Source organism: Phoxinus phoxinus (genome assembly GCF_949152265.1).
Source record: "Phoxinus phoxinus genome assembly, chromosome: 24".
NCBI classification, from domain to species: Eukaryota; Metazoa; Chordata; class Actinopteri; order Cypriniformes; family Leuciscidae; genus Phoxinus; species Phoxinus phoxinus.
Window position 1 is genome coordinate 2671302 of NC_136899.1, and position 19890 is coordinate 2691191.

The following is a 19890-nucleotide window of genomic DNA, read 5'->3' on the forward strand; positions in this document are numbered from 1 at the left end:
CTCCCTTTGCTTTGAACTTTGAGCGTTGTAACTTTGCAGATGTTGTTTATGATCAAACAGCAACATTACACACTAACTACAGTTAGAAAACACAACATTACACACTAACTACAGTTAGAAAACACAACATTACACACTAACTACAGTTAGAAAAGTCAAATCATACTATACCACCCCTTTAATGAATCTATTTCACACACACCTGCTCTGTATTATCAGTGGAGAAAGACCATGCATGATTAGTTTGCAGCGCTGTTATTGCCCAAATGTTAAAGAAATAATGTCCGTTTGATGCTTTATGGATGTTTGTGAGTAGGCCTACTACATGTATTTCGTGAACGCATGTATTTTGAAGTGACAGATGCCTATTTATCAGTGTAGAGAATACAGGCCTGCTGTCTGAAAGACCATTAACTCTGTTAGCACTGTGTGTGAGCGCTCATGCTAACACTGATCTGTGTTTGCACATGAAGGAAAACCACATGATGCCGTTCAGAAAGTCTGGAAGAAGGTCTGATGATGTTCTTTCTCAGGATTTCACATTTGTTTGCCTGTCCGGAGTGAGATTTTAATAACATGAGCTGAATCTGAATCATTAGACGCCTTAAGATTTTAAGGATCCAGCAATGCATTTTTAATTTTAATCTTGATAATGCAAATTACCCAAGTACTTCATGTTCTACAAACTGGATTGTGCTGGATTTGAAAATAAGAGTGAAAACAGTGGACTATAGTGGCATTGTACATTACCAATGTGGATGTTATAGATAGATGATAGATAAATCCTTTATTAATCCCAATGGGGAAATGGTAATGCATAAGCAGCCAGACTTCTCATTGTTATATATATAACGATGTTAAATGATTGTGTCTTCTGTCAATGTTTACTCATGGCATTAAGGCAATCGACCACAAGATGGAGGTATTTACAGCGAGATCTGACATTCTGCTTTTCAGTGTATTGAACAGTTGTATTAAAATTATGACAGATCATGTTGCACCAGATATGAGACGTGTGCACGACAAGATGTACATCAAGATGTAAAATTTCTTGGTCCTCACTATTTTTATATGCGTTGGTTTATGAATTCAGCATCGACATTACTTTACGGTATAGCTCAATACCCTTTTTATTTTTATTTTATTACTTCTATATAAAGCAGTTTAAAATGACCCAAACATACAATACATTTAATACACAATGGCAACAGTTTAGGATTAGTTAATACATGTTTAAGGTCTAAAAGAAAATACACATGCCAGCGTGATCAGACAAAATCAGCTTAATTTAAAGGAAAAACAGGATTGGTTTTATGACCCAAAATGGCAGATTTTATTTATTGTTTTCATTTAGATTTTTTTTTTCCTGTAAAAACAAAAACAAAAAGAAATTTTGCTTTATAAGTAAATGCATCTTGTTTTAAGAATGAAGAAAAAGACAAACACAGAGTAAGAAAATCCCGTTCTGCAGTGTGTATTTTTAGGGAGATTATGGTTGGAGATGTGAATGAATATCAAAAGTCTGAAAGAAAGAAATTATACTGTTTGTATAACGTATGAGGAATAAAGCGAATAAACCCATGTGTAATAATAACTTTATTTATAATGAAACCAATCCCCAAAAAAATCCAAAATAGTTTACAATAATCCATCATGAAAATTAAAACTGTAATTCATGAAGCTAGCAAATGTCTTTGACAAAAAAATATGTAAATGTTACAAGAATGATATATAGCTCCCAAAACCATAGCAAATATCATCACATTATTCACAGTGTATGTCTGCATTTTGTGACAAGAAAAACAAATTAAACAGAGAACATCTTTGAAGAAGATAAAGACCATCACCTTCACACACCCTTAAACAACACACACATATAAACACAGGTTGGGTTTTCATGTTGAATGGGTATAATGATTTTAAACCGTAAAAAAAACGTATATTTCTATCCCGTAACCCTTAACACAATCGCATTTTTACATATCCCCATATGATTTATAAACTGTTTTCTTCATAAGGACACAAACATTTCCCCACAAGCAAATCTAGATGTCTAATAAACATTGTAAATATTGTTGGCTTTTTGACGAAGTGCTTTTTGTTCCTCTTTTCTCAGTCGCTTTGGATAAAAGATATTCTGCTAAATTCATAAAAAGAGAAAGAAAATGCACGGCACACTCAAACACAAAATGATAGTTTGATTTCCCTAGTTACTGTGAAACATGTCAAACTTAAAAACTTACAGTATGTTCAGTTGCTGGCTTGAGTTTTTGAGCATAATCAAATTGACTGTACAAGCCATTTCAACTTAAATTACATTAAACTGACTTAAAAAATGGAGTTGAATCTTGTATAGCATATAAAAACAGTTGAAATTGCTTTAATTATTTTGATGAGTTATGTAATGTAAAAACATGTTGCCATGACTTTTTTTTACAGTATATATATATGACCACGTCATAGGGATTCAATGGACACCGTTTCTGTGAAATAAGAGTCAGAGTTAAATATAAATCATAGAAATATTATCGACGACATGGTGTGACTGTTTTTACAAACCTAGTTATTGCTTTAAGGATTGATCTCCTCCTTCCTCTCCACCCACTTCAGCTTCCAGTGGACATCATCATTAAATCTTTTTATAAATTTATCATTCAGCTGAAAGACAGAATGGAAATTTTAGTTGATTTCATTTGACATTTCCAGCTGATTTTAGTTATTTGCATTAAGTTGTTTTAAAAATGTTTCTTTTTTTAAATGAGCCTTCAAGATGAAAGGTTTAAGCTTTTGTAATCAATGGCGACAATAATGTATTTATTTATTTATTTAATTAATTTATGAACATTTATTAGAGGATCAACCCCATGAGATGAAACATCTCGTTTGGTTCATCAGGATCATGTCCAAACCACATAGAACAGCAGAACAACAGAGTAGATACAATCAAATAAAACAAAAAATCATAATAATAATAATAATAAAAAATTAAAAACACACACACACGCTCTCACTATCCGCACCCGTAAGCCACAGTGGTTCCCAAACTGTGGTATGTATACCACTAAACACATTTTATTTTATTTTATTTTATTAAATTATTTCAGTAATGTATTTATTTTCATAATATTAATCTAAATCTAACTGTTGGGCAGGGATGATCAGGTTGATCATGTATTTCTTTATTTCTTGTGTGCATTATTTCCATGATAGTTCTGTTACTGTAAAGTTGCCGTGTCAAAGAACAAGATTGACAGTTATTGAGAAACTCTTCACCTTATCGAGAAAGTCCTTCTGAGTTGTATTTTTTTCACAATGAAGTGGCGTTTCAGAGGAACACAACATTGTGAGGATCAGTGTCTCCTTCACAGGCTCTGGAAATAAACCAAGAAATATGAAGTCTGTCTTGTTAGAATATAATAATCATGAAACCCGTCAATAACAAATCCAAATGGTTGCTTAATAAACAAACAAAATGTTGTCTCTTTACCTGTGTGTGCTTGAGCAGGGACTGGTGAACTCGTAGCATTGCCTGCCACAACACTGACATTAAACGTATATCTTGTTCCTGCTTTTAATTGATAAAAGGTGAACTCTGTTTTATTTGTATATGTTTTGTTGCGCTCATTCCAAAAAGCAGAGTGATAATCCACCCTGTACCAAATCATGACCCCCTTTGAATCTGCTGGAACTCCCCAGGTTACACGTATGGAGGTTTTGTCAGAGGTGGCATTTGCCCACGCAGGACTTGTAGGGTCTGTGAATTGATTTGTGAGATGTTATACAGCTGAGAGGAAAAGCTGATGATGATAATTTAAGCCATTGGACAAATGGTCTGAAAAATTGTAATCGCAATGTAATAATTACTCACTGGTGTATTCTGAAACACTAGTGGGATCACTTTTCAGGACACCATTAAGAGTGATAACTGAAACGCTGTACTCCACTCCTGCCTTCAGGTCTGTGAAAGTGTAATTCAAGTTGGGAGTAGTAGTATCTTTCATGATTGTATTGTCTTGAACCCTTGTAATCATCACATTGAATTGTTCATAATTCCCACATATTGTCCAGCTGGCATTCATGGTTTGGGAGCCGGGGACCAAAGAGAGGGTCACATTTTTTGGCTCTGCAAGAGAAGAGAAGAGAAGAGAAGAGAAGAGAAGAGAAGAGAAGAGAAGAGAAGAGAAGAGAAGAGAAGAGGAGGATAGAGGAGAAGAGAAGAGAAGAGAAGAGAAGATAAGAGAAGAGGAGGATAGAGAAGAGGAGGAGAAGAGAAGAGGATGATAGAGGATAAGAGAAGAGGAGGATAGAAGAGAAGAGAAGAGAAGAGGAGGATAGAAGAGAAGAGAAGAGAAGAGGAGGATAGAAGAGAAGAGAAGAGAAGAGGAGGATAGAAGAGAAGAGAAGAGAAGAGGAGGATAGAAGAGAAGAGAAGGATAGAAGAGAAGAGAAGAGGAGGATAGAAGAGAAGAGAAGAGGAGGATAGAGGAGAAGAGAAGAGGAGGATAGAAGAGAAGAGAAGAGGAGGATAGAGGAGAAGAGAAGAGAAGAGGAGGATAGAGGAGAAGAGAAGAGGGGGGTAGAGGAGAAGAGAAGAGGAGGATAGAGGAGAAGAGAAGAGGAGGATAGAAGAGAAGAGAAGAGGAGGATAGAGGAGAAGAGAAGAGGAGGATAGAAGAGAAGAGAAGAGGAGGATAGAGGAGAAGAGAAGAAAAGAAGAGGAGGATAGAGGAGAAGAGAAGAGGGGGGTAGAGGAGAAGAGAAGAGGGGGGTAGAAGAGAAGAGAAGAGGAGGATAGAGGAGAAGAGAAGAGGGGGGTAGAGGAGAAGAGAAGAGGAGGATAGAGGAGAGGAGAAGAGGAGGATAGAGGAGAAGAGAAGAGGGGGGTAGAGGAGAAGAGAAGAGGGGGGTAGAAGAGAAGAGAAGAGGAGGATAGAGGAGAAGAGAAGAGTGGGGTAGAAGAGAAGAGAAGAGGAGGATAGAGGAGAAGAGAAGAGGGGGGTAGAAGAGAAGAGAAGAGGAGGATAGAGGAGAAGAGAAGAGGGGGGTAGAAGAGAAGAGAAGAGGAGGATAGAGGAGAAGAGAAGAGGGGGGTAGAGGAGAAGAGAAGAGAAAAGGAGGATAGAGGAGAAGAGAAGGATAGAGGAGAAGAGAAGAGGAGGATAGAAGAGAAGAGGAGGATAGAAGAGAAGAGGAGAGAAGAGGAGAATAGAGGAGAAGAGGAGAAGAGAAGAGGATGATAGAGGAGAAGAGGAGAGAAGAGAAGAGGAGGATATAGGAGAGGAGAGAAGAGGAGGATAGAGGAGAAGAGGAGAAGAGAAGAGGATGATAGAGGAGAAGAGGAGAGAAGAGAAGAGGAGGATAGAGGAGAGGAGAGAAGAGGAGGATAGAGGAGAAGAGGAGAAGAGAAGAGGATGATAGAGGAGAAGAGGAGAGAAGAGAAGAGGAGGATAGAGGAGAGGAGAGAAGGATAGAGGAGAGGAGAGAAGAGGAGGATAGAGGAGAGGAGGAGAAGAGAAGAGGATGATAGAGGATAAGAGAAGAGAAGAGGAGGATAGAAGAGGAGAGGAGAGAAGAGGAGGATAGAGGAGAGGATGAGAAGAGAAGAGGATGATAGAGGATAAGAGAAGAGAAGAGGAGGATAGAAGAGGAGAGGAGAGAAGAGGAGGATAGAGGAGAGGATGAGAAGAGAAGAGGATGATAGAGGATAAGAGAAGAGAAGAGGAGGATAGAAGAGGAGAGGAGAGAAGAGGAGGATAGAGGAGAGGATGAGAAGAGAAGAGGATGATAGAAGAGGAGAGGAGAGGAGAGAAGATGAGGATAGAGGAGAAGAGAAGAGGATGGTAGAAGAGGAGAGGAGAGGAGAGAAGAGGATGATAGAGGAGAAGAGGAGAAGAGAAGAGGATGATAGAAGAGGAGAGGAGAGGAGAGAAGAGGAGGATAGAGGAGAGGAGGAGAAGAGAAGAGGATGATAGAGGATAAGAGAAGAGGAGGATAGAAGAGAAGAGAAGATGAGGATAGAGAAGAGGAGGATAAGAGAAGAGGAGGATAGAAGAGAGGAGGAGGATAAGAGTGAGACAAGTAGTCTGTTAGAATTTAGGAAATGGTACAACATTGTTGAATTCAGGCTTGAAAAAAATCTAAGCAGTCATTTGGAAAACTTTTTTTTTTTTCACAAGCTCGTTTCCACCATAGAACAATTAAAAAATGTTCCCCCTCAGAATTGACCCTTCGCAGGAATCATACTTCGCCATTCGCCATTTTGTCGGACAAAGCAGTCAGGAGAGTTAGTAGATTAACATGGGAGGATTTGAACTTGAGAAGCGGAGTGTACTGACGTCTTTCCGCGGTTAAAACAACATTCCTTCTGATGTTCATTCATGTTTATTTGATGCTATAAAGGAAGAGATGCTCTACAGCGATCTGTCACACACATTAAAGAGCCACAAAACGGTATTTATTGTTTAAATGTCTTTTAAAAAATGACCAAATTTGAAAGGTGAGACTTTGTTTAATATGTTTAATATCAAAAGTAACCGAAAAGTAAGCTGGTATGTCTGTCAGTGTGTTGTCAGTGTCCTCTCTGCTCCACGATGTGTTTTTCACTGCGTGAGAACATGGTGTGTGTGTGAGAGCGGCGTAGCTTGTCGGGCATAGCGACAGTAACTAAGGTCTTTGCGAACGGTCAACTCACAATTCTGTCATAGTTATGATATATAAACTTGCAATTGTGAGGGGAAAAAAGTTAGAATTGTGCGAGAACTATTAATTGTTGGAAAAAAAGTCTAAATTGTGAGATATAAACTCTTTTGAAATAGTTTGAGGTAAAAAAGGCAGATTTGTTAGATATAAACTTGCAATTGCGAGAGGAAAGGCCTGAATTGTGAGATAAAAAATGCAATTATCTTTTTTTTTTTCAGTTGCCGAAACAAGCTTTCATAGCTGTTTGCTTTGTCTAAAGCGTGGAAAACACCAAGCCGACGCCGACGAACTAGACGCCTCGCGTCGGGGTAAAAGCTGCACTTGAACACACCGAGAGAACTACAGCCGACTGTCAGCTAGAATGTGCGTTCTGCGCCTGCGTGTAAATGTGACAACTGTCTATTTCTGCCATAGACTGTAAAAAAATATGGACGTAGTGTCCGTGACGTCACCCGTAGGTTTCTGAAGAGCATTTTTGAAGCCTAAAGTGGGCGGAGCCGGCCGTCGCCATCTTGGCCTCGCGTCACCGCTCGTCACTCCCGGATAACAGAATATGGGTAAAGAGGCGGAGCTGAGGAGCCTGGCTATCTGAGACCACACCCACCTAGCGCGACGTTATGGAGTTAGCTCCATGGTTAGCGCAGGCTTGGGAGCTAATGCTATATGCTACTCACAGTACCAAGTCTGCGATTGCACAGGGGCTCGCGCTAAAGTGACAGTTGATGATTAAAATCAGAATGCCAATTAAAAGGTCCTGTTTTTGCCCTTCGAAATATTCTAATAGTTAAAAGACATAGCTACAATTGAGACTGTGTATCGTGATTCTGTACAGCTATTTTGCTAGTTGAAAATGTATTATGCAGTAACTTTACAATATTACTCCGAGAGTGTGTGTGTGTGACCGTGATTATGTGCAAACATGTCAGACACTCTTTTATTACAGACAGTCTATGGTCCGTCAGCGCGGCATCGCTCGTCAAGTTCGTAGAGAGCTTTATTATTCAGTCCATTTTAAATTCTGATTTTGGCCGCATCTCAATTCTCAAATGGGTCAAAACATAGATATATTACCTATGAAGTTCAAGTAAATGCGCTAGAGATCCGCGCTCATTCAAGGATGTGCATTTATTGCATGGACGGAGAAACACAGACACCTGCAGGATTTCATCTGACGGTACATAAGCATGTTATAATCTGTTCCAGAGCAACGGCACCGCAGAACGAGTGTAGCCTTTATATCTATAGACGTTTTTAAATCTGAAAACTTCATTAGTGCATGTTCACAGATGAAAACAACTGGAATACAGCGCTGGTTGTTCTCTCGAACGATACTCGAGGACAACGGCGGAACCCAAAGCCGTGGGCGAGGTAATGGGTGTATTAAATTATATGAAATAATCCCGAAAAAAAGCACAAACACGGCAGAGATGGCAAGTTCAGCAGCTGGAATTTGCTGAGGTGAAGTGACGGCTAACCGGCTAGCATTTACATCAGCGGGCATCCACCTGTCACTCAAAAGTGGACACACCCTTAATTTTGCAGAACTTTAAATATTAATCAACTAAACGGGTGAGTTATAAAAAAAAATCACCCCCCTCACAGTTGTTATGAAGGGCAAAATTAGCTGTATAGACCAAAGCCACAGAGAGAACCAGGCTGTAAACATGTAAGATATTTTGAAGAATGTCAGTAACCAAACAGTAGTCTGTACCCATTGACTTCCATAGTATTTTTTTTTCCTACTATGGAAGTCAATGGGTACAGACTACTGTTTGGTTACTGACATTCTTCAAAATATCTTTCTTTGTGTTCAGCAGAAGAAATAAATGAATACAGGTTTGAAACAACTTGAGGGTGAGTAAATGATGACAGAATTTTAATTTTAAAGTGAACTATCCCTTTAAGGTCGTCGGAAGGGGTGAATCGGGGCTAAAATCGGCCTAATTATCCTGCCGTGTGAACCAGCCTTAATCTGAACAGCCAATCAGAGTTCCCTCTTTCACCGACGGCCCGACGCCGATTTAACATGTCAAATCGGCCGAAACAAAGCCGACGAGGACCAATTTCAGCTGACGGTGCGGAACACACTGAGAAAACTTAGTCGGCCGACGCACAAAAACTGCCCGTCGGCCGACCGTCGGCTTGGTGTGTTCCAGGCTTAATGTGCTAAGCCTACAGCTTGATGTTGGGCATTCTCAATTATTATTTATATGCATGATATGAAATGCCTTAATGTAATAACTGAACATGAGACTCACTTGTGTATGCTGGGATTACAACCATTTCTCCTGATAGGGTGTTTTTCTTTGTCAGTGCTGCCACACACAGGCAATACTTGGCACCATCTCTTTTATCCTCCACTTCTATGGACTCAATTTGTGTAATGTTGCAGTCTGTTGTGATGTTGCAGTCTGTTGCATTGTTGCTGTTTGTTGCATTGTTGCTGCTTGTTGCATTGTTGCTGTTTGTTGCATTGTTGCTGCTTGTTGCATTGTTGCTGTTTGTTGCATTGTTGCTGTTTTCTGCATTGTTGCTGTTTTCTGCATTGTTGCTGCTGGTTGTGATGTTGCAGTCACTACAGTCCTCGTTGTTCTTGACTTCTTTAAGACAATAGCGGTAACCTGTATGGTTCCCAAAGGGTGCCTTCCAAGAGGCTCTTATAGTCGTGCTGCGATCGTCTTTTGATATTAGTTCTGAGACCTTTGCAGGTACTGAAAAATAAATACCAACATAAGCAGGTAGTCTATCAAAATCTGTATTAGTTTTAGTCAACATTAGTCTGTTGCACTGCTTTTGGAAGCTTCTCTCGATAATCATGGTTAATGCTTGTTACTTTGACAATAGCTATGTTTCCATTCACCTGTTTTACTGTATGTGGATTTTTGGAATACAAAATAAATGTTAGATGGAAATGCCAAGATTCTAAATTCTAAAAATGGCTTAGTTCGTAACTTAGTAAAAATTCTAAATCGGATTAGAAACATGCACAATTAGCCTGGCTCCGCCCTCCTACGTACAGTACTTCCGCTCAATTTTCATTTTCCTTCAATACTAGGTCTGGGATTGTGGTGTATTCTTTGGTTTTCTGAAATCAAAATTTCACCGGTCCAATCAGCGAACAGAGGGAGTGGCTGAGAACGATGACGTTGATGTCGTGCTTTAGTTTGAGTTGTAGTTCAGTAATGGAGAAAGATGCGAGCGATCACTGATCACTACACAGCATTTGCGGCGTATTGTTAATGATTAGACCCAGCTTCAACAGTTGACTGAATACATTATCAATGTCCTTAGTGTCAAATATACATTTAGAATTTGTAATTGTTCCGTGAATTCTTAAACTCGAAGAACAAATCCTGCAGCTCTCGTTGACAGACATCGTATTCTAAACACAATCCTCTGATCATTCGGATACGTGTTTACGGCCGGCGCATGACATATGTCTTGACCAAACGTTAGCGATTGGTTATGGCAGATCCTGAGTGGCTCTAGGCAGATCCAATAGTTTTAAACTTCAACCGAGTACCGCCTACAAGGAAGTTAACACTTGTCAATGGAAAGAAGCCAGACTCTCTGTACAGATGAAATGTACGAGAGTCTGGTAGAACCAGGCTAATGCACAATATCAACGATGGAGAAACATTTACAGATTAAATCCTTTGATGCGCAATGAAAAACATGTCTTTGCCTCAACCGAGGATGTGATTGGATAACTGGTAGGGGTGTAACGGTACGCAAAAATCACGGTTCGGTACGTACCTCGGTTTTAAAGTCACGGTTCGGTTCATTTTCGGTACAGTAAGGGATAGAAATGCAAAACATTAAACTGCTGGTTGTTTACTATAAACTTTTTGTTTGCACTTTTTTAAACACACTTTTTAATAAAATATAACGTTAGGCTAATAAATAAAAAAGATATATATATAAAAAATAATAAGAAATAAAATACTGCTGCAAACTGCAAAGTTCTCCACTAAATAAAATACTCTCAAACCAATATTGGCCATGACTCTAGCTAGCGAGAGGCTGGGCTAAAGCGAGCGTGCCGTGTATGTGGTGATCTTTATTTATGTCCGAGCCCGACCCGAGAGTTAAAGTCCAATTTTTTTTCTCATACTAATGACACATGTACGTTTGTTTGTGTGGAAAGGCCGCTTTTAACAGAAAGGCATTTGGAAATGTCCACAGATGAGCGCATCAGCGCTCTTAACACAGGCGCGCATGCACGCGTTTCGTTGTCACAGCAACATAAACAAATTTCCGCACACAGGAAGACAGATGTTATGGTAATATTTTACATGTATTTGAATCACAGAAACGATTAATCAGATTTAATCAGTGCAACGCGGAGACTTCCGACACTTAATATGTTTGTGTGGAAACTCGGAATTGACGCATGTTCCGCACACAAAACTAGCCTAATTTACGTGAAAGATTGCATTCGGTGCACATGTGCACCGTACCGAAAGTCCTGTACCGAAACGGTCCGGTACGAATACATGTACCGTTACACCCCTAATAACTGGACTATCCAGTGGACCAATCACATCACAGCATCTCAAATGTTGGTTTGGTGGTTCTGAAACGTCTGAGCCAAAGTCTGTCATCGGAAAGATTTGGCTTAATTCCCTCTCAGAAGCGTCTCACACGAGTGCGTTCCCAAACACTAAGGCATTCAAATGCAAGAGATCATGACTGAGTTTATTGCTTGCTGTCCGCGAGACGCAAGTAATTTGTGATTGAACATTTGAACACATGGGATGGAAACACTGCTTTATTCGCAAATGTTTTATGCGAATTTGCAACTGGAAACATGGCTATTGATGTTATTTTATGATACAGTCAAGCATGAATCGTTCTGCACTTACTGGTGAAATCGGAAACGCTCATTGGCACACCTCCTGTAGTCTTATTCACTATAGCGGTAACTGTGAACTCATACTCGGTTCCTGGAGTTAGACCTGTGATAGTGCACTCTTCTTTTACACAGTCTTGATTCCATTTTGATTTATCTGACATGTTTGTGAAATGTACTGAATAGAAGTCACTGTCTCCTTCTGGTTTACTCCAGTTGAGGCTGACACTAACAGTTGTCTCACTCACTACTGTCAGATTCAGAAGATCAGACGGCGCTGAAAGAGGAACAGCGTTCAGCTCATTATTACCATGTCGAAAATGAAGGAATTGAATGTTGTTCAATGTGTTAGTCACTGCATTGGTCTACAGAATAATATACACATGTGTTAAAGTGCCCCTATTATGCTTTTTCGGATATTTACCTTTCATTTAGTGTGTAACAGAGCTTTGTGAATGTAAAAGGTCTGCAAAGTTTCAAATATTATTGAAAGAAAGAAGCAATTCTGAAATGTCTGAAGCAAGTCGTTAGTGATTCCAGTCTTACTTCCTGCATGAGGTTTGGAATCAATTTGCATAATGGTTTTCATTGGCTGCTCTATGAATACAATAAACATATTGTAGGAGGCTCCAAAACAAAATTAAAACAGCATAATAGGGGCACTTTAAAAAAGCACAAGTAAAAAGTAAATAAATTCTGATTAACTTACCAGATCTTACAACACTCATACAATTTGCATCTTATTATTCGGCTCTCTGGAATACTCGATTCTGATTGGTCAATTTTACAGTTATTGTGGTGATAATACCCTCAAAGGATTTGAGTATTAATATTACTTGATTGTTTTGTATGTTGTAGTGGACTATTTTCTTGATGATTGCAGGTAGAATTATAAAACAATTTAAACTCAAATCAATGCAATTATTTATTGAGTGAGTAGCCGTGTAATAAGCGAGATAATGTACAGTCAGCTGGTTATTATCACAACATAAACTCATGGTGATTGACTGTACATTATTGTGCTGTACTTTGTGCACATTGAAGTCCCAGTTTACTCACTGGTGTAGAAGGAGATATTCTGTGGATTGAGATCCCTGCCACATTTGACTGGAAACACCTGAACCTTGTACAGGTTTCCTGGAGTCAGATCCTGTAGTTGTTTATACAGGTCAGTCTCATTAGATGTCAGTTTTGTCTGGTTCCCATTGATTTCCAGCTGAGTCTCATTAGACGCCAGTTTTGTCTGGTTTCCAGTGATCTCCACTCTGTAGTGAGTGATGTTACCAGGTGGATTACTCCAGCTCAGTGTGCCTTCACTTTTGGTCACATTGGAAATGTCTATTTGCCCAAAAAAGCGGTCTACGGACAGATAAGTGCAACCATGTATATCAGCAGAAACGTACAAGTTGACTGCACTCTTAAAATAAAAGGTTACAAAAGGAGGTTTGATGCCATAGAAGAACAATTTTTGGTTCCCCAAAGAAAGTAAACAGTTCTTAAAAGAACTTTTCATTTTAATAATAATCCAAAGAACCTTTTGTGCAATGGAAAGTTGATATGGTTCTTCATGGAACCATCGATGCAAATATAGAACCTTTATTTCATTTTTAAGTATGTCAGTCTTAGAAAAAAAGGTTCTATATAGAACCATTGGGTTCTAGACTCAATTTTAGAGAACAAAAAAAAGGTTACAAAGAGAAATGTCTTGCATATGAAATAATTTTTCTAGTGATAGCGTGTTTACAAGCAGTTTAATTCCTTAAATGAATTTAAACTAAATTAATTCATTAAAACTAAATCCTTTGAATACTCCCATAATGGAACCCCATAAAAGTTTATATATATTCAATAGCCTAACAGGAGCCTTTAAGGTTATATAAAGGTACTTTTTTCTTTATTGGCATTGATGGTTCCATGAAGAACATTTGATATCCATGAAACCTTTCCTTTTAGTCGAAAAAGGTTTCTCAGATTTTCAAAATGTTCTAAAACTTTCAAAATGGTTCTTTTAAGAACGGTGCACCGAAAGTTTTCTCCACGGCAGGGGTTTTCAAACTGTGGGTCACGATATATCAACATTAAATAGAACAAGATATTGCTAAGTGTGATTGTTGAATGGCAGAGGCTGTGATTATTTTTATAAATATATGCACAGTGTGTTTCAAAGTTAAGTGCACATGTACGACTTGTAATAACTGTTTTCAGGGTCTCAGACCACCTCGTTCATTATTAAGCGGCTTATTGTGCATTATTAATGAGAAGAAACGCGTTGGCTTCAATGTTTATGACATTGATTTATGAATTTATGACATTGATTAGGATTGAAATCTTGCAGTTGTGCTATAGAATATACTTTTTTTTCTGTCATATTTTTGGCGGGTCTTGAGATGGCTTCGCTTATACTTGTCTAGGCGGGTCCTGGAATGGAAAAGTTTGGGAACCCCATCACTATAAAAAACCCTTTTGAGACCTTTATTTTAAGAGAGTGAGAGCATCAACAATATAAATCTTACAATATGATGCTGTGCTCTAACGCCCTGTTTACACCTGGTATTAAGATGCGTTTACTTTTGGTTGATCTGATCACAAGTGGATGACGCTAAATATCCCCAGATATGATTGTAAAGTGCTTTGGGTGTCCAGTAGTACATGAAAGCGCTATACAAATGCCTCATTCATTCACATTCACACTCTAATACAGGTGTAAATGACGTCTAAAATGTTATGAGCTTGTCCACTTTCAAGCACTTCCAGAGGTAGCGTAAATCGCATTAGACCGGATTGCTTTCGTAGTGTAAACACTCATGTGATCGAACAGCCACAAAAGACCGTCTTCTCTCCGTCTACTGACCTAATGTGTAAACATTATGGGAAGAGCGCTAGCCAGACGGAGTTTAAACTTTATCGGCTGAAAGCCCCAAGTTTGGTTTGAAGGGGAAAACCGTACCAAGCACAATGTTCTCTCGCCGTTCCTGATTTCTAACACACACTCACAGCGCTCGGCTGGTCTTGCGGCTTCAGAGCAGAAACTGTAACTGTATGCTTTCCCGTTGCTCAAACAGTGGAGCGCTGGCGCTTGCAACGCTGAGGTCATGGGTTCGATTCCCAGGGGAAGCAAGAACTGATAAGAATGTAAATGTGTACCTTGAAATGCAATGCAAGTCGCTTTTGATAAAGCGTCTGCCAAATGCATGAATGTAAACTAAAGCTGATGGCGTGTGTTTCCGTCATCTCCATGCGCATTCATATTTAAATTGCGTGAGCTTATTTCATCCATTTGATCAAAATATCTGAAAAAGCACACACGATACACCCTCCCCTCGTAGAAATCAGGACAGAAGTGGTTGAAAGTGGACAAAAGAAACAGATTTTAACAGGATCTGAACAGGAATGTGTCTCCCTCGTCTACCTGAGATCCAATCGACCAAAACGCATCTTAACACCAGGTGTGAATAAACAGGGCCTAAAACAAAGTCCTTACCATCATAACAGATGTAGGGTAGAGTTTCGTTGCACTGTTTTTCCTTCCACATGCCAAAGCTGAGCAGGACCACACAAGCGTCCTCGATGTACACTTCAGAATCCGGCTCGGGTTCGAAGACGCAGTTGCTGGTGGTGGTGCTCTCTGTCGTGGTGATATCTATCGGGGTGCTCTCAGTCCCAGAACCAGTTGTTGTGAAGATGGTGCTATATGTTGTGGGATTCGGGATGGTGCTATATGTTGTGGTCTTAGGGGTGACCGATGTGTACTCATGCACTTTATTTTCAAGCTCATCGTATGTCATATTTAAGCATTCAAGGATGTCATTCAGTATCGGACACATATCTGTGGTGTTAGTTTCAGATGTTGAAGAAATCGGTGGAGAGGTTACCGGAGACGTTACTGTTGAGGTGTGTGTTGAGGTTTGTGTTGAGGCATTCGTTGAGGTCACTGGAGTAGGCGTTGTAGCAGTTATTATGGTGCTCAGTGGACTTTGTGTAGTTGAGGAACATATGGGAATCATTTTCTTAACTTTATTTGGCAGAGGATGACCAGGGTACCAATTCTGATATGTAACAGGATCCCCATTGGACCATCTGGACCATGGGATGGTGCCATTGAAGCTCTTGCGGAGCCCAGTCCAGTAGTCCAAAGAGAGGTTCTGCACGATGAGGTGGACATTTCTACTGGTGATGGTCGTCAGCTCTTTGTAACAGTCCTGGCAGTGTTTCCTGGCCTCATCCCATGTGGTATTATACTGATTGAGTCCGGTGTCATTTAATGTGGCATTGGACTGATTGAGTCCGGTGTCATTCAATGTGGCATTGGACTGATTGAGTCCGGTCTCATCCCATGTGGCATCGGGGGAAATGAAAAAATAATCCTCCTCTGCCCATATGACTGAGCCTGAACATGATCAATTGATAAACAAGCTGTCATAACATTTGCATACACCTTAAAAAATTATACTTTTCTCTGAACCCTCTGGTGCTCTTACGTTTGGGATCACAACAAAAAGTGGCTGAACACCTCAAAAGTAACTTTTCCCCCACCATTGACGAGATTTTAAGTAATCTGATGCATATATGTAAATTGCTTTAGAAATATAGAAATACCATGGATGTAACTAGAACCATATTTTGGTCGGTAACACTTAACATGTAAAGAAACGTAAACATTTTTTTGTTTTTGTTATTGAGAGCTATACTAAAAAAAAAACTCTTTGGTTGATTCAATTGTAGACAGTGTTTCCACGTGATGGTAACTGAATGATTAACTAAATTTGGGACATGTTTACATGACAGCGATAACAAAAAAGTTTTTCACGTATAGACGACAACATTGTCAAAATGATCCCCATTCACACGGATCCACAAAAACGATACTAGGTCATTTTAATGCAATAATTCTGATACATTTGTTTACACAATTTTTTTAATACAATAAATGAACCCATACATTTTGTCTAATGTTTTTTTCAATTAACCCCTTCATTAATGTGTGCTTTTTCCCCTGCATTGCAGCTGATTTGTAAATTGTACCCCTCTAAAATGCCCTGTATATCCCATTTATTTCTATGGCGCCTATTTGTGACCATTAGGAGTACAAATATGTTTAAGACCATTTAACCTTTTCGAATCATGTCCAAAATTGTGTTCACATAGCAAGTGCCACAAAATTCTCCAAGTATCATACCATTTTGACTTGGACTTCAAAATTTGTAAAATAAATAAATAAATAATCAAAACGTAATTTTTTTTTATTTAAAAGTGACTGAAGAGCACCAGAGCGTTAAGCAAGTTTGTCTTACCAGGTAAAATATCTATAAATACTTCATAGATCATATCTTCAATAAAAATGAATGTTGTCTTACTGCACTGGCATTAAACAGTTGCAACAAAGCACATTTGAAGCTTACAAAACTGTTAATGTTTCACCATATATGCATGTTACTGTGAAAACAATGCAAATATAAGGAATATTGCTCATCATTTAGGCTCGGTTATGCAAACTTTAGGCAAGCCAGGGAGTTTTTCCAGGAAGCTTTTGAGGTTGTAAATGCAAACTTTGAAAATGGATTCAAAGAGGAACTGTTGCACAACTGGCCAACATAATTGTAAATTAATAAATGTACTCGGAACCTTGCTAAAGTCTTAAGAAACATGCAAGACATCATTTTGATATTTAATATGCCGCAAAAAAAAGTGTTATACATACACAACCGGTCAAAACGTTTGGAATAATTAATATGTTTTAATGTTTTTGAAAGAAGACTTGTGCTGCTACATTCAAAAAAATTTTTTGACATTGACATTGAACTTTTTTCAACATTGATAATATTCAGAACAGTTTCTTGAGCAGCAAATCATATTATACTGATTTCTGAAGGATCACGTGACACTGAAGACTGGAATAATGATCACAGTAATAAATTACATTTTAAAAGATATTACAATGGAAAAATGTTTTCACAATTTATAGTTTTTACAGTATTTTGATCAAATAAAAGCCTCGGTAAGCCTTTTTTATTTAATTTTTTATCTGAATTATCCTCAATTTTGACCTGTAGTGTATGTGTGTGTCCACTCAGCAATTATAGGGTTAAGTAAGTAAAAACTTCTGTCAGTTTACAGACTTACTCAGGAGAAGTGCCAGCCACAGTGTCTTCATCTCACATCTGCTTCTTGCCGATTCACTGGTTGTCAATCTCAGGTCAGGACGGGAAATGTTCAACACCTTTTTGAGTAATGAAAACAGCGTCATCAATTGAAAAACATGAAACAACCTGAAAAAAGCCAGAAAGACAAACTTAGACGCTTCAGAATAAGATACTCTCTTGACTCACTCAGTCCGCAATACTCTCCTGTCCACTGATCGTCCTGATGTGATTCTGAGCTCTACAGTCTGATCTCTAACAACAACCTATTCACACAGTGACTTTGCATAAGCAACCTCAACATTTACATTGAGCCTGTTTTAGCAAATAGCTGGACTCTGAAACATGTGAACATGTCAGAGGTGTTTTTAAGACCAGACCTTCAAGACTAAGACCAAGACCAGCGTGATCATTGCGCATTAGTGATGAACACCTGCTGTTAACAAGCAGAATCACTGAAGGAAAGAGAAACCACAAGAACAAAAAAAGTGGTAAGCAGAAACACAAGAACTGACTTCCAGCCACCTTAGATGAAATCCACTGAAGATAAAAGACATTAAATCTCTCCAGATCTCAGCAGAGGAGCATTAAACAACTCCACAAACAGCATTACCAGTTTCACTTAATACTAACCAGTTTGACTATATTTCTGTCATGCGTCTACAAAAGTTTTTATTGAGAATTAATTCATACAATGAATTTTTAATAGCAAAGGAAGCCAAGACAAAATTTGATCAGATGACTATTGATAGAGATGTAGTCATCATGAAGTGGCCTGACTAATCTGAAATCTAACCACTTATTATTAGTGTTGTGTGCTAATAATACATTTAAACTTTGCATTACCAACACTGTGATACTGCAGCATTTTCAGCAGTGTTTCATTAATAATGAAGGAGTTTTAAAACACATACCGGTACATAAATTATACTGTACCATTCAGACATTAACAATCAGCATTTGAATCTCAACACCGGTGACAGTCAACAAAAAGCTTCATGCATTCTGGTTGCAATTCAAACTATTTGCTTTTATGTTTGCTCTTGTTTTGTGATCTTCAGATTTTATCAGAATATTTAGTTGATTTTCACCATTGGAGAGGTTTGTATGATGGGAGTTGATGACAAAATGTGTCTCAATGCCCATTCAAATGAAATATACAAAACTATCAACATTATTTACACTGTAACAATTCACCAGGTATTTACCGGATTAAAGAGTATTATTTTACAATAAATTACTGTAGTCAGAAATTCACTGATATCAATGTATGCTGGGACATTTTTGTTAGAAATGACTGTCAACCGCAGAATGATGCTAACATAATTTTTGGCACAATAAATGTTTTATAAGCACACTGTCACTTCACAGCAACCAAAGAACAAAACAAAAAATCACAATAATGGTGATTCCCAAAGAACCTTACAATAAAACTTCAAGACTAATGGTGATAATTACCAACTTACATGGTGCTTTTCAAATGGAGATCTGCATCCTTCTTAGTTCAGTCCTTCTGAGGCTTCAAGGCTAGAGTCCTCTTCAGCTTTAAACGCTAGAATGAGACGGTCTAGTAAATGCCCATGTCTACCTCACACTACCTCACTCCCCATGACCACATCCTTCATATCCGACAACATTATTTCTGTCTTACATTTCATTATGAACTCAGAAAAGCTCTGTGCCAGCTAGTTTTCAGTCAGTTATTTTTCGTGAATTGGAATGAGTGCAAAGGATTGTGTGTGATTTAAGAACGCAAAGGATTCACTTGATGCATCCTTCATGAGCCAAATAAAGGACGAAGGCAGCCTTCCAAGGATTCTTCAAATTGAGACGGCCTTCAGTGGCGGTTAATGACTTGGCATCAGAGATATGCAGCCTTACTAGTGTAACTGGTCTGACCAGCTCAGAGCGGGATTTGTACTGGGGTCTCCGGCGTGGGACAAGGATGCTAAAGACCGCAGCCACTAGCATGCCTCTTGAGGCCAGGGGAGTGAGGTTTACAACTATCCAACATTTATTATACTTACCCCCTAAACCTCACTGATTTACGGGTCACGGCACCAAATCTAACTGGTCATACTCAACCCGCTCTAAGCGTGAATCGAACCGCGGTCTCCGGCATGGGAGGCTAACAATGATGCTAAAGACCGCAGCCACTAGCATGCCTCTTGAGGCCAGGGGACTGTGGTTTACAACTATCCA

The 19890-nt window shown here is 38.8% G+C and overlaps 1 protein-coding gene across 2 annotated transcripts; it reads right to left on the reverse strand.

Annotated features, from left to right (window-relative positions):
* Positions 1-1579: 1579 nt before the first annotated feature.
* LOC306992815 (uncharacterized protein) lies at positions 1580-17918 on the reverse strand. 2 transcript variants are annotated; one of them, XM_079602030.1, is made up of 11 exons: positions 17878-17918; positions 17672-17768; positions 15033-15938; positions 12611-12910; positions 11565-11828; positions 8958-9410; positions 3869-4123; positions 3488-3754; positions 3274-3371; positions 2560-2658; positions 1580-2137 (listed from the first exon to the last, which is right to left on the reverse strand). In XM_079602030.1, exons 2-10 carry the CDS (start codon positions 17700-17702, stop codon positions 2572-2574), a joined length of 2661 nt encoding a protein of 886 aa, XP_079458156.1. In that variant the 5' UTR covers positions 17703-17768; positions 17878-17918; the 3' UTR covers positions 1580-2137; positions 2560-2571. The 2 variants fall into 2 exon arrangements, with proteins under 2 accessions (XP_079458156.1, XP_079458155.1); XM_079602029.1 differs by having other exon boundaries at positions 1580-2483.
* Positions 17919-19890: the final 1972 nt, after the last annotated feature.